The 13,070-nt window shown below is 39.2% G+C and overlaps 1 protein-coding gene across 3 annotated transcripts in view; it reads left to right on the top strand.

Moving 5' to 3' along the window:
- IGF2BP2 (insulin like growth factor 2 mRNA binding protein 2) overlaps window positions 1–13,070 on the top strand; it is a 157,177-nt gene that overhangs the window by 106,235 nt on the left and 37,872 nt on the right. For all 3 annotated transcript variants that reach the window (XM_086674924.1, XM_086674923.1, XM_086674922.1), the window contains 3 exons: window positions 7,921–7,969; window positions 9,075–9,126; window positions 12,672–12,735. In XM_086674924.1, coding sequence (XP_086531050.1) covers window positions 7,921–7,969; window positions 9,075–9,126; window positions 12,672–12,735 — 165 coding nt within the window. The remainder of the gene's footprint in view (window positions 1–7,920; window positions 7,970–9,074; window positions 9,127–12,671; window positions 12,736–13,070) is intronic.

Genomic DNA, 13,070 nt, shown 5'->3' with positions numbered 1-13,070 from the left:
TAATCCATGGTGCTCTAATTTCCCTCCACGGTGAGGACTGTGTGTCATCTGATGGCACCCAGAATGGCTATGGAAACAGATGGGACCTAGTTAGGTAGAATTCTTCATTGAACCCCACAGAACTCTTTCATAGGACTCTACTTTCTATGTTGCCTCTTTTGTCCACAGTTTACCTGGGGATTCTCTAGTCTCTCGATGACCTAATTTTCTTTTCTTTTTTTTTTTTTTTAATTTTTTTTTTTTCAACGTTTATTTATTTTTAGGACAGAGAGAGACAGAGCATGAACGGGGGAGGAGCAGAGAGAGAGAGGGAGACACAGAATCGGAAACAGGCTCCAGGCTCTGAGCCATCAGCCCAGAGCCTGATGTGGGGCTCGAACTCACGGACCTCGAGATCGTGACCTGGCTGAAGTTGGACGCTTAACCGACTGCACCACCCAGGCGCCCCATGATTTACTTCTTAATATAAAATTTAATAAGAGGAAAACACAAAACTGTACATAATAGTAAATATATTTTTTCATTTTTTTTTTCAACGTTTATTTATTTTTGGGACAGAGAGAGACAGAGCATGAACGGGGGAGGGGCAGAGAGAGAGGGAGACACAGAATCAGAAACAGGCTCCAGGCTCTGAGCCATCAGCCCAGAGCCCGACGCGGGGCTCGAACTCCCGGACCGCGAGATCGTGACCTGGCTGAAGTCGGATGCTTAACCGACTGCGCCACCCAGGCGCCCCACGATGACCTAATTTTCAAATGGAACCTGAGATCTTATAAGCTGGGTTCTCACATTTGTGTTAACTTTGTTCTCCACTCAAGTCCCCATCATGGTTAAGGCTTGGGTTAGAGTTCCCAAGGTGGCTGATCAGACTTGTGGCTCATTACCATATACCATTATCCTCTGCACATGCAAGCATGTGTTTTACCCCCAATATAGGTAAAATGGTTAAACTTTTTTTACCCCCCAAATATAGGTAAAATGGTTCTTCATAATCACAGAAATTCCATGACAATTAAATATGATTGTATTTCCCAAATGCTTGGCCACTTGTTTTTAAGCTACAAATTCTACCACACAAAATAATTTCTGCCAGGCTATTGAAATTTATAACACTGGACATCTAGTTTATCTGAAATTCACTCAAGTTGGAACTTTCTATTTCCTCGGGGCATCTACACTACAAAGATAATAACATTTATAAAAAGTATTCTGAGGCACTTAGATGTTGAAAAGCTCTATATACCATGAACCAGGTTGGTTAGGATTAGATGAGCTGGGGTTAAGTGTATTTTGTTTTGTAGTTAAGATTTGATAGTCTGTACGTGTATACTGCAATCACTGATTAACCAGAATATAGAATTAGAGTAGCCAAGTTCCCCAAGGAAAGAGGCCGAGCTTCTTTCCTTTTCTCATCCTAAGTGCTTGCTTGAATTACGAGAGTGGGAAATTCTAAATTCCTAAATCCCAAAGCCACTAGGGAAGACCCTGTTTGTCTACATTAAAGGGTACCCTCTGCTTGACTATGGGTCTTGCTCTGCTTTTGATTAAAATGAAAAAGAAAAAAGTCAAAACCGTGCTCCTTACTGCCCTCTTTACTCTTGTTCCCCTGTCCCCCTTGGTTTTTGGATCTCTTTTTTCTCTTTTAATCTAGAGCAATGTTTGGATTTTTTATGACATTGACATTTTGAAGAGTCCAGACTAGTTGTCTCCTAGATTTCATATTGTTTCCTTTGCATTGCTCTTTTTTTGTATAGTACTTTTTTTTACGGTGCTAAAAAATACATAACAAAATTTGCTCTTTTAGCCATTTTTAAGTGTACAGTTCAGCAGCATTAAGAACATTGATGGTGTTGTACAACCATCGCCACTATTTTCAGAACTTTTTCGTCATCCCAAGCAGGAACTCTGTACCAGTAAATACTAACTGTCTGTTCCCTCTTCCCCCAACCCACTGATCTAGATCTAATTAACTTAGCCAGTATAAAAGTCTGGGTGGATTGTCTTAAAATTGGTAAAAATCCAAAACATTCCTTCATGTGAAAAAAAAGTTAAAAGGAAATAAATAGAAGACCTTAACAGATGGGGCACCTGGGTAGCTCAGTCGGTTGAGTGGCTGACTCTTGACTTAGGCTCAGATCATGATCTCATGGTCATGAGATCGAGTCCTGCTTCAGGCTCCGCACTGGGCATGGAGCCTGTTTAAAATTCTCTCTTTCCTTCTGCCCTTGCCCTGCTTGTCTCCTCTCTCTCTCTCTCTCCCCCCCTCCCTCCCTCTCAAAAAAAAAAAACCAGACCCTAACAGATTAACTTTAGTGTATGTACTGCTGAAGCGGACACACTAACAGGTTAACTTTAAAAAGCAGTGCATAAAATACAGTTTTGATACGTGCTACAACATGGATGAACCTTGAAAACATTATGTGAACTGTCATAAGCCAAACTCAAGAGGACAAATACTGTATGATTCCACTTACTGAGATATCTAGAATAGACAAATTCTTTAGTCCTGTTTTTAAGGTAGACTGAAGGCGTCAAAAGCATGCATATAAACTGCCAGTGTAACATACTACTTTTGATGAAGGGAGAAGTGCATAAAGTTTGGGCAGTTTGGCAACATAAAGAGATGGGGAAGGAGACAGTAACTGGGTCGTGAAAGGGAATTTGGATGTGGTGACAGGGAGTCAAAAAAGGCAAGAGTAACCAGTCATATTTGTGCTTTAGAAAGTCACTGACAGGGACACCTGGGTGGCTCAGTCGGTTAAGCATCTGACTCTTGATTTCAGCTCAGGTCATGATCTTGTGGTTTGTGAGCTCGAGCCCCACTCGGGCTCTGTGTTGATGGTTTGGAGCCTGCTTGGGATTCTCTCTCTCTTCCTGTCGCTCTGCTCCTCCCCTACTCACTCTTTCTCTGTCTGTCAAAAATAAATAAACTTAAAAAAAGAAAAAGAAAAAGTCAGTCAGTCACTGGCAGCCCAGGAGGGCTGGCTGGGAGAGGAAGGAGTGCAGTACTGGAAGACAGGCCAGCTAGGAAGCTGCTGTAATGCTTCTGGGCAGTGAAGATGAGAAACATCATTATGTGTGTTTAGGGAAGGTTGATTTCTTTGTTAAAATAAAGGAACTGTGAGATTATTCCTTTTTTTTTTAAGAAACAAAATTATTTTCTTAAAACCAATAATTTTCCTGAGTTATTGTGTATGTTTGGCTTCTTAAAGCAGGGCATACTTTTATGGATTTCAAAAGGGAAGGAGGGTAAAAAACCCTTCCCTCTTCTCTTGACTACCTGGCACAGGAGAAATAAACAGTTGGCCTTCCGGGGTGGGGTCAGGGGGATCCACATCATAGGCATGCTACAGCCAGCATTAGGAGTGCTTTGGGGTGCCATGTTCTGCTTTTACACTAGACACTTGGCCCTGTGCTGGACAGAAGACTAGTAAATAAAGAGCTTGTCTTTGAGGAAATTACCATCAAGCAGAAGGTTGGTGGGGGAACATGACAGCCCCAGCAGAAAAATAATTAAAGCAGAGAGTGAGCTGTTATAAAAGCTGAAGAGTGCAGAGGAGACAGTTCTGCCTGGAGATGCCCTGGAAGCCTCTGCACATGTGAGCGGGGTTTGAAGGACATGTGGAAGTCCCTCCCTGGGGGCTGAAGGGGACAAGCATCCCTGGCCCCTGAGAAGGAGGCATAGCATCCTGATCACGCTGTGGAAGTTAGCAGAACTCACAGGTCCTGCCCACTCCTGATCCTGAAAGATAATAGCTCAGGATAATCTTCCCAGTTACCTAAGGATCAGTGTAATTGGTTCTCCTATAGTGATCTCCAGTTCCTTTTTCAGTTCTCAGTTCTTTTTCTTTCTTTCCATTCAGACCTAAGATTAGAGATGCCACACACTAGCTTTTTTAGGGATTATTTCTCCTGGAATCGTGATTAACGAACATTCCATTTCCTGAACTGATTGCCTGATGTGCATTGTTTACATGAGGCATTAAGGGAAACATTATTGTTTCAGACCCAGTTAGTTAGGATTTGCGGTAATCTGGATCAGACAGAGTTTGATGGCTTATACGTTAGGAACAGAGTTTGCTAAATAAATTAATATTCTGTTAAATACGATTTCAAGAATACCTAACCTAGTTATGGAAAAAGTGAGGTGTTTGGTTTTTGTTCTTTCCTTTTTTTAATTTAGTGGGTTCTAGTATACTTTTCAAAAATAAATCTTGTATATTCATTAAAGCAGACTTAGTAGGAGTTTTAATTGTTAATTTTTTAAAGCAAGTAAGGCATGAGTACATTCTCGTTTTTTAAAACAAATGACAGGGGCGCCTGGGTGGCGCAGTCGGTTAAGCGTCCGACTTCAGCCAGTTCACGATCTCGCGGTCCGTGAGTTCGAGCCCCGCGTCAGGCTCTGGGCGGATGGCTCAGAGCCTGGAGCCTGTTTCCGATTCTGTGTCTCCCTCTCTCTCTGCCCCCTCCCCCGTTCATGCTCTGTCTCTCTCTGTCCCAAAAATAAATAAACGTTGAAAAAAAAAAAAATGACAGAAGTAGCTAAAATTAAAAGTATATGTCCCCTTTCACCAACTGCCTGTACCTTCCTTTTTTTATGCGTTTACAAGCACACACATTTAATAGCATGTTGTATGTTTTGTGCACTTAAAAAACATGATCTGCCTTGGGCACCTGGGTGGTTCAGCCAGTTAAGTGTCCAACTTCAGCTCACATAATGATCTCACAGGTTCGTGAGTTTGAGCCCCACATCAGGCTCTCTGCTGTTAGCACAGAACCTATTTCAGATCCTCTGTCCCCTCTCTCTCTGCCCCTCCCCTGCTTACACTGTCTCTCAAAAATAAACATTAAAAACATTTTAAAAAAACCAAGATCTTCCTAATCTATAATTAGCTCTTTTCTTACAACGGCGTGCAGTGGATGGTTCCTTATGACCGTGCCTATATGTCGACCTCATTTTTTTTTTTAAGTAATCTGTACACCCAACATGAGGCTTGAACTCAAGACCCAGAGATCAAGAGTTGGATGCTCTACCGACTGAGCCAGCCAGGCACCCCTGCTTCATTCTTTTTAAAAGGTGTATAATGTTCCATCTTGTGGCTGTCCTGTGATTGATTTATTCATTTGCCTGTTGGTCAGTATTTAGATTGTTTGCCATCTTTGCCATCACAAACAATGCTATGGTTGTCTTTTTTCAAATCTTTGTGTTCGTGAATGAGTTTCTTCCAATAAGACTTATATACTAGTAAATTCTTGGTTAGTATTTAGAGTTGATGTTTATATTTGGAGATTAAAAAAATAGTTTTCTTTAGAAATATTCAATTTCTTAAAGATATTTATGAATGGCATATCGGATAAAGGGCTAGCATCCAAAATCTATAAAGAACTCCCCAAACTCCACACCCGAAAAGCAAATAATCCAGTGAAGAAATGGGCAGAAGACATGAATAGACACACTTTTCCAAAGAAGACATCCAGATGGCCAACAAACACATGAAACGATGGACAACGTCACTCATCATTAGGGAAATACAAATCAAAGACACACTGAGATACCACCTCACACCCGTCAGAGTGGCTAAAATGAACAAATTAGGAAACTATGGATACTGGCGAGGATGTGGAGAAATGGGAACACTCTTGCACTGCTGGTGGGAATGCAAACTGGTGCAGCTGCTCTGGAAAACACTGTGGAGGTTCTTCAAAAAAAATAAAAATAGAATTACCCTATGACCCAGCAATAGCACTGCTAGGAATTTAACCAAGGGATACAGGAGTGCTGATGCATAGGGGCATATGTACCCCAGTGTTTACAACAGCACTTTTCAACAATAGCCAAATTATGGAAAGAGCCTAAATGTCCATTAACTGACGAATGGATAAAGAAGATGTGATTTATATATACAATGGAATACTACTTGGCAATCAGAAAGAATGAAATCCTGCCATTTGCAGCAACGTGGATGAAACTTGGAGGGTATTATGCTACGTGAAATAAGTCAGAGAAAGACAAATATACGTTTTCACTCATATGTGGATCTTGAGAAACTTAACAGAAGTCCATGGGGGGGGGGAGAAGGGGGGAAAATAGTTACAGAGAGGGAGGGAGGCAAACCATAAGAGACTCTTAAATACAGAGAACAAACTGAGGGTTGAAGGGGAGTGGGGGAGAGGGGAAATGGGTGATGGACATTGAGGAGGGCACTTGGTGGGATGAACACTGGGTTTTGTATGTAAGCCAATTTGACAATAAATTGTATTTAAAAGAAGTATTCAATTTCTTGCAAATTCTGATGTCTTTTCTGTAAATAGACTTGTGACATCTTCTGTGGAGCATTCCGTTGAGCCACTACATGGGATAGTGTCAGCAGTTTTATTGTGAACTATTGCCAAAGGCAGTGTCAGGAAAGGGACTTCATAGCGTAGAGGTAGAAATTAGTTCTTGGTTCATCTTCCTCCTTCCTATCCTGATACCAGATTAGAGGTTCTGTAGACTGGCTTGCCCTGTAGTAAAGCATGAATGCACTCTCATTTTTTAAAAATTAGAAGTACCGTGTAGGATCTAGAACATAGAAGTGCCCTGCCTTTGCATTCAATAAAAACCATGAGAAAACCGGAGCCCCTGATTTACTTGATTGTTTGTTTTCATGTTTCCTCTGTGTACCTCTCTTTCTTTTCCTCTCTGCATGAATTGTTAACATTTCTTTCTGGGGCTGTTGCCCAGATTAAAGCCATGGAAAAACTTGTGGCTGTGTGTAGTTCCTATTTGGTACCTCTGACACCAGAAAAAAAGAAAAAGTAATGGCAGGTACACTTTTGCCATTACATCCCTTTTCTTACAATGCCCCAAAATGGATATTTAGGGGAATCAGATGTCAAGTCCTTCCATTAAAATATACCTCTCTAATATTTAAATGCTGATTTGTGTTTTCTTTCTAGGATCTGACATATTCTTAAAAGATAGAAAAATTCTTATGCTTCCATTTCTTTTCTTTTCCTATGTAATTTTAATGTTTACTTAAAAACAAGAAACAATCTAAATCACTTAGTTATCAGACCAGCAGGATGTCCCAGAAAAACAGAAAAATCCTCTGACTAAAAAGGTGAAAGAAGGCCCAAGGGGGATGGGTTGAATACACTTTGGTACCTCCACATAATATAAAATAGAATGAAGGCTCTGTCAGCATGGGAAGATCTCCAGGATTATACTGTTCAGGTGAAAAAATGCAGAGAGTTTGTAGAATATGTAAATATTTCTGTAAGAGAGGGAGAGAAATAAGAATTTATATTTGCATTTGCTATTATTTGCATAAAGAAACTGAAGAGTACACGAGTGATAAGTAAAAGTGTTTATTTCTGGTAAAGGAAGGGAGTGGGTGGGAGTAAGACTTTTTCTAGCACACCTTTTTATAGTGTTCTAATTTTTAAATTATTACTGTATTATTCAAAGATAAAAGTAATTTTCGAAAGGAAGTTTTACATTATTAGGTAAAGGGTGAACTAAATCTGACCTCATTTAAGTCCACTATTTATGTGACCTCACCTGTCACATTTGAGCCTTAGTACCCACTGGGGTAGGGTCAGTTGCAGGACCATCTATTTTGGGGAGGAAGGTACTAAATTCTATAATTAGAATCTGTATGGTAATTTAGGTTCTAACTGCTTTGGCAAGAAATTGAAAAGGCACATCTGTATTTAAGCTGTTTCACTTAGCGTATTCACTCTTGTTGGGTTTATTCTTTTTTTCCCCAAAGTAATTGAAAACCTTAAAACATGATGCTCATGAGTCACAGCTGGAATCTCTTGCCGATGCCTCAGTAAACACAGAAAGTGAACTCAAACTATGGTCTTGAGACATTTTGTCATGCTGAAGTCTGTGTCCTAGAGAAAGTGTTATAGTCTGAGCTTTCATTTTTACAGGAGCAGGAAAATTCAGATCCGAAACATCCCTCCTCACCTGCAGTGGGAGGTAAGCCAGTGTCACCTGTGTGTTTACCGTCTTCCTGCCCTCCATCCTCATCTTCCTTTTTAATAGGTCAGCAAAACCGCTCTCCCTCTGTGAGTTCCCTGGGGAATTAGAGGTCCTCATACCTCTCCACAAAGCTCCTGCGTGCTCTGTCTTCCTTTTTCAGTATCCTAATGTACGTGATCTGTCACAACTTTAGGGTTGTGTTTGTCTCTTTTTTGTTGTGCAAGATGTGTGCTTTGAGCCCTCCTGTTCTGTCTTCTCAGGCACCAAGCACTGACAAACTATGAAACAAAATGTATACCTGGTTTGTGATTTTTCGGTCATGATTTTGTAAAAGACTTTTTACCTTTCCAAATTATGATTTTGGAGAAATAAAATCAGTGGAAACCCAATAAAAATAGAAGATTGTTAGTTTGAGTAGGTTTTTTGTTGATTGTGAATGAGTTGCTATGAGTAATAGTGAAGATATAGTTTCAGAGTTGTAAAACTTCTTATAAGATTGCTACCTTAAAATTCAAGAAGACAGAATGTGAGGAGTGGCCTCATTGCATTATTTAAAAACAAACTGCCCCAATGTTTATTTCCAACCCAAACAAAATCAAAACAGCCTTAAAGGAAATAGAATGTTTTGTCTGACATTTTTATTACTTAAAAAAAATCCTTTATTATGGAAAATTTCAAAGTAAAAAAATATATATGTCCCACTGCTTTGTAAAATAAGGAGATCCCTAGAGAAAAACAGAAGGAAGAATGGTTAAAACTTGTAAGAAGGGCAAGTAAACCTTGTCCTTTATTCTGCTTGTCCTAAAGCATTGTGCCTCAACCATCACGATGGATGTGATTGTTAACAGTAAGACTCTGAAATTCTGCTGTGTCACCTTAGTGGACAGATTACTTGAGAGCTAATAACCAAGTGCAAGTCCCATATATTTATTCATTTTTAACTGTTTTGATGGAAGACCTGAAATATCAATTTAGTTAGATTATTCCTGTAACTGTCCGTGTTTTGTTTTCGTTCATTTGCTGGGAGATATCACTATACTATTTTTGTGTGTGTGAGTACAATCTTATCTTCCTGTTCTGACATGGGATCTCTCTTTTTCAGGTGCTGGATGGACTTTTGGCTCAGTATGGGACAGTGGAGAATGTAGAACAAGGTATTAAGTGAGCAAATTAGCCTATTGAATTTTGAGTGGGATTGTTATCTGTTATAGGCTGGGTCAGCTCCAAAGACAAATAGTAAATTCAGATTCTTTTGAAACAAGCTTTCTCTGTTACAGATATTCAGATCTTTTTATCCATATCTATAAAATTTATTGTTTCAAAGAATATGACTTTCAGGTTTGGTTTATATATAAAGTGTATATATATATATATATATATATATATATTCTGTTAATGTGCTCTCAAACACTGTCAGGCTAGGGTAAGCTTAATTCACTTGGAAGTAATTGAATTTATGCTGTCACAGTTTTCTTTTTCCTGGCTAAGAACAACAGATCACTAGTGTCTTAGACTGAGTGTTTCTCAAGGAGTAGGACTCCTATACCAGAATCTCCCACAGTGCTTATGAAAATGCACATTCCTGGGGTTCACCATAAACTGACAAAGTAAGACTCTTTGGGGCAAGAGTTGATGAATCTGTATTTTAAACAAGCACCCCCAACTGATTTTTGTGTGTACTCAAGTTTGAGAGCCACAGGCTTAGGACATCAGTATTGGACATCCACAGAAAATATATACCCTTCTTTCTGCTGCTCTCGCTTATATCATCTAAAACATGAATTGCTATGATTTTAAACAGTAAAAAGTTTTTCTTTAAAAAGTTTATCTTTTTAAAGAAATTGATACCTCACATAGCTCTTTAAGAGTCCCCGAAAAGTAGATTCCAAGCTCCTGATGTGGCAAGCAGTAACATGTGATAAAGATTTTTTTCTTTTGGCCTAAAAAGCAGAATGTGAATGCAGTTATTTACTGACTGTGAAGCCCTGGGAAAAGTCACTTAACCCTCACTGACTCAGTTTCCACATGTATAAAATGGGGAGAATAAATTCTATCCCTTCTATATCACTGAGTAGTTGTGGGATCCAAAGTGAACCTGTATAAAAATTTGTAGGCAACAGAGTCCTATATAATCTCAAGGGATTGTTAGGATTCACTTGGGAATGAATAATCACAGAGAACCAATTGTCTGATATGCAATCTGTTCTATCTGCCAGTATAATTAAAGTAATCATTTTAAAGTAGTAATTATTCAGCTGTTCTCCACTCCATGAATATTAAAAATATTATTATTCAATTTCATGCTGCTGACTGCCCATGCCCAAAGGTGAAGGGAAAGAGCTCAGAAAGAAGACATGATTTACAAGGATTCTGTTTCTCAGTTCTTGTTATTTCCCTCAACATGGAGAAGAAGACATTCTAATAAGGATTGGATGTAGTAGGCAAGATGGCCTCACAGACATGAGCCTGTAAAAGTTACTAGCTAAGACAATCTTATAAATTCAGGACACTGCCATGCGAGGAGGAAATACTGCAGGTCCCTGGGGCAGTGACAGCTCCTAGTGCACCTGTGCCCTGGAGACCATCCAGTTTCCAGCCGCCTCACAACTACAGGATAGAAGTGTTGGGCTTTTGTTTTGTTTTGTTTCATAGGTGATTCCTGATTCAGCAGGAAAATATTTTCAGTAGAGTTTTAAGAAACTTTTTAGAGCTTTTATGTCCAGCGAAATAAATTATTCGAATGGAGCTCAGTTCTTTCCAGAATCACAGAACTGTCTGATTTCCTGAAGACAAAGGTCTTTGAATAACAGAATATGACTAAGAAGTGAGAACAAAATCTGAGAATCTGAGAATCCTAGTGGATAGATTTATTCAGGAGGTTCAAAGCCATCCCTTTCTCCCTTTCTGGGAGTCGACAGCCTCATCTGGAGCACTAGAAAGCAGCAAATAGGAACCCTCGGGTACATTCTGTGTGTCAGCACTGAGAGAGGACGGTTGTGGGCTACTCATTCCCTGTTTTGCACTGTGAGAACTTCTCTGGGTAAGTGTGAATGAGAGGCAGCAAGAACACTCCCGGGCAGAGCCGGGCTGGGCTCAGCATTTATGACGTGTAAATCTCAATATCACCTCTTTCCTGAAGACTGTGCATCCCTTCCCTTTGAAGGTTGCAGCTATTTTGAAGTTATTGAATAAACAATATTTTTGACTGTGGTCTTTAACCTCTTTGAGAGTCTTATGGAGATTATAAACCAGAAAAATTCATACATCCATCCACACATTTGAATCTTTGGTTGTGGTGGAGGTGGGGGGAGGAGGAGATGTTCGTGATGGTGGTGGTGGTGGTGGTGTGAGGTTATAAAATTTCTGAAGCTCTAACATGGATCCAAATTAGGAATCCCTATACTACAAGGTTTTATTATTACTTGGAAAGCAGCTTTATCATGGTTTTCTTGAATTAACTCTATCATTAACTTAATATGGTTAACTCCAAGTCTCCCAGTAGCTTAAATATTTTTTAAAAAAATTTTTAGTATTTTATTTATTTTTGAGAGAGAGAGAGAGCAGGGAAGGGTCAGAGAGAGAGGGGGACACAGATTCTGAAACAGGCTCCAGGCTCTGAGCTGTCAGCACAGAGCCCGATGCAGGGCTTGAACTTGTGAACATTGGGATCATGACCTGAGCCAGGGTCAGACACTTAACCAATTGAGCCACTCAGGTGCCCCATAGCTTAAGTGTTTTTTAAAGGGAGGATCTGACTTAGTCATAGCTACTTGTTTTGGGGAAAAACAGAATTTTTGGTTTAAGTTTACTGGCTTAGATTGAGAAAGTTTTATCTTGACTTCTGAATTTATTTTTAACTTCTGATTTTGGAAGAAGAGGCAGTTACGAACCAAGATAAGCCAGCTCACAAGAGTTTTATATTAGCCACTCTTAGAGTTTGTGTTCTCTCCTTCAACCAAATGACTTACAACTTTTCTTTATTTATTATACAGTTACTAATTTAACTCAGAGTCATGGAGCTCAGTCAAAGGGAAACAAAAATATTAATAATTCTACTTTAGGAATAAATGAAGAATTAAAATACTTTCTTATTTTATATGTATATCCAGTTATTTAAAAATAAATGCAAACATAACAGACTTCTACCTTGATGGTGGTACAATAAATTGACATAAACTTTTAGGAAAGTAATCTGAAAATATGCATTAAGAAGCATTATATTCCATTACCCAGTTATTTTTCTTCATGATTTAGCCTAAAAAAGTAATTCAGAAGAGAACACAATTCAAATGATATTTGCAGTAAAGCTGATTTTTAGCAACACGACTTAGAATAGCAAATATTGGGAATAACTCATTTGTCAACAATTGAGGAATGGCTTGTCAAAAATCATGGCACAATTACTAAAATGGACATTAGAAATGGAAAATACAAACATAATGAGCATATACATATGCACATGCAGTGGTATTATAAGTGAAAATACAGCTTTGAGCTGTATATACAGTTGATTACAGATATGTATATACAATTGATTACTATTTATGAATGCACATGAATAAAGACAGAGATTCAAATACTGTGGAGTTAGGGTGATGAGTTTTTTGTGCATTCTTCTCTAAAGTTAGTCTGTTTACATTGAGCCAGAGGGTGCCAGCTTTTTTTTTCTATGACAGTATAGTTTTTGCTTCTTTCCTAGTCAACACAGACACAGAAACTGCTGTTGTCAACGTCACATATGCAACAAGAGAAGAAGCAAAAATGTAAGTGGATTTGGGCTTCTTTCCTTTTAAATTTTTGGAGGGTTGTCTTTGAATTCCAAAAAGATTCCTACCTTTGACCTGCCTGAGGAGCCTCAGGGCATCTGTGGATGCCTTTAATGTGTCAGTGGAGCTTAGGGCATTTATAATGGGATGGCTGTTTGTTGGTTGTACAGAGACTTTATCGTGAAAAATGTTGAGCCTTGGCATCAAAACTGAGGTGGGACCTGTGCCTGGACATGGTCATGAATAGAGGCACCAGCTCTGTGACATTCTGTCCTTGGTCCCTGTTGACCACAGAGCTTTTACCTGGAGCTTCCTCCATGCACTATGAGGAA

The sequence above is a fragment of the Puma concolor genome, chromosome C2, assembly GCF_028749965.1.
Source record: "Puma concolor isolate L17-30 chromosome C2, mPumCon1.1.hap2, whole genome shotgun sequence".
Taxonomy (NCBI): domain Eukaryota; kingdom Metazoa; phylum Chordata; class Mammalia; order Carnivora; family Felidae; genus Puma; species Puma concolor.
The sequence above is the reverse complement of the archived record's forward strand: the minus strand, read 5'-3'. Positions and strand labels throughout refer to the sequence as shown.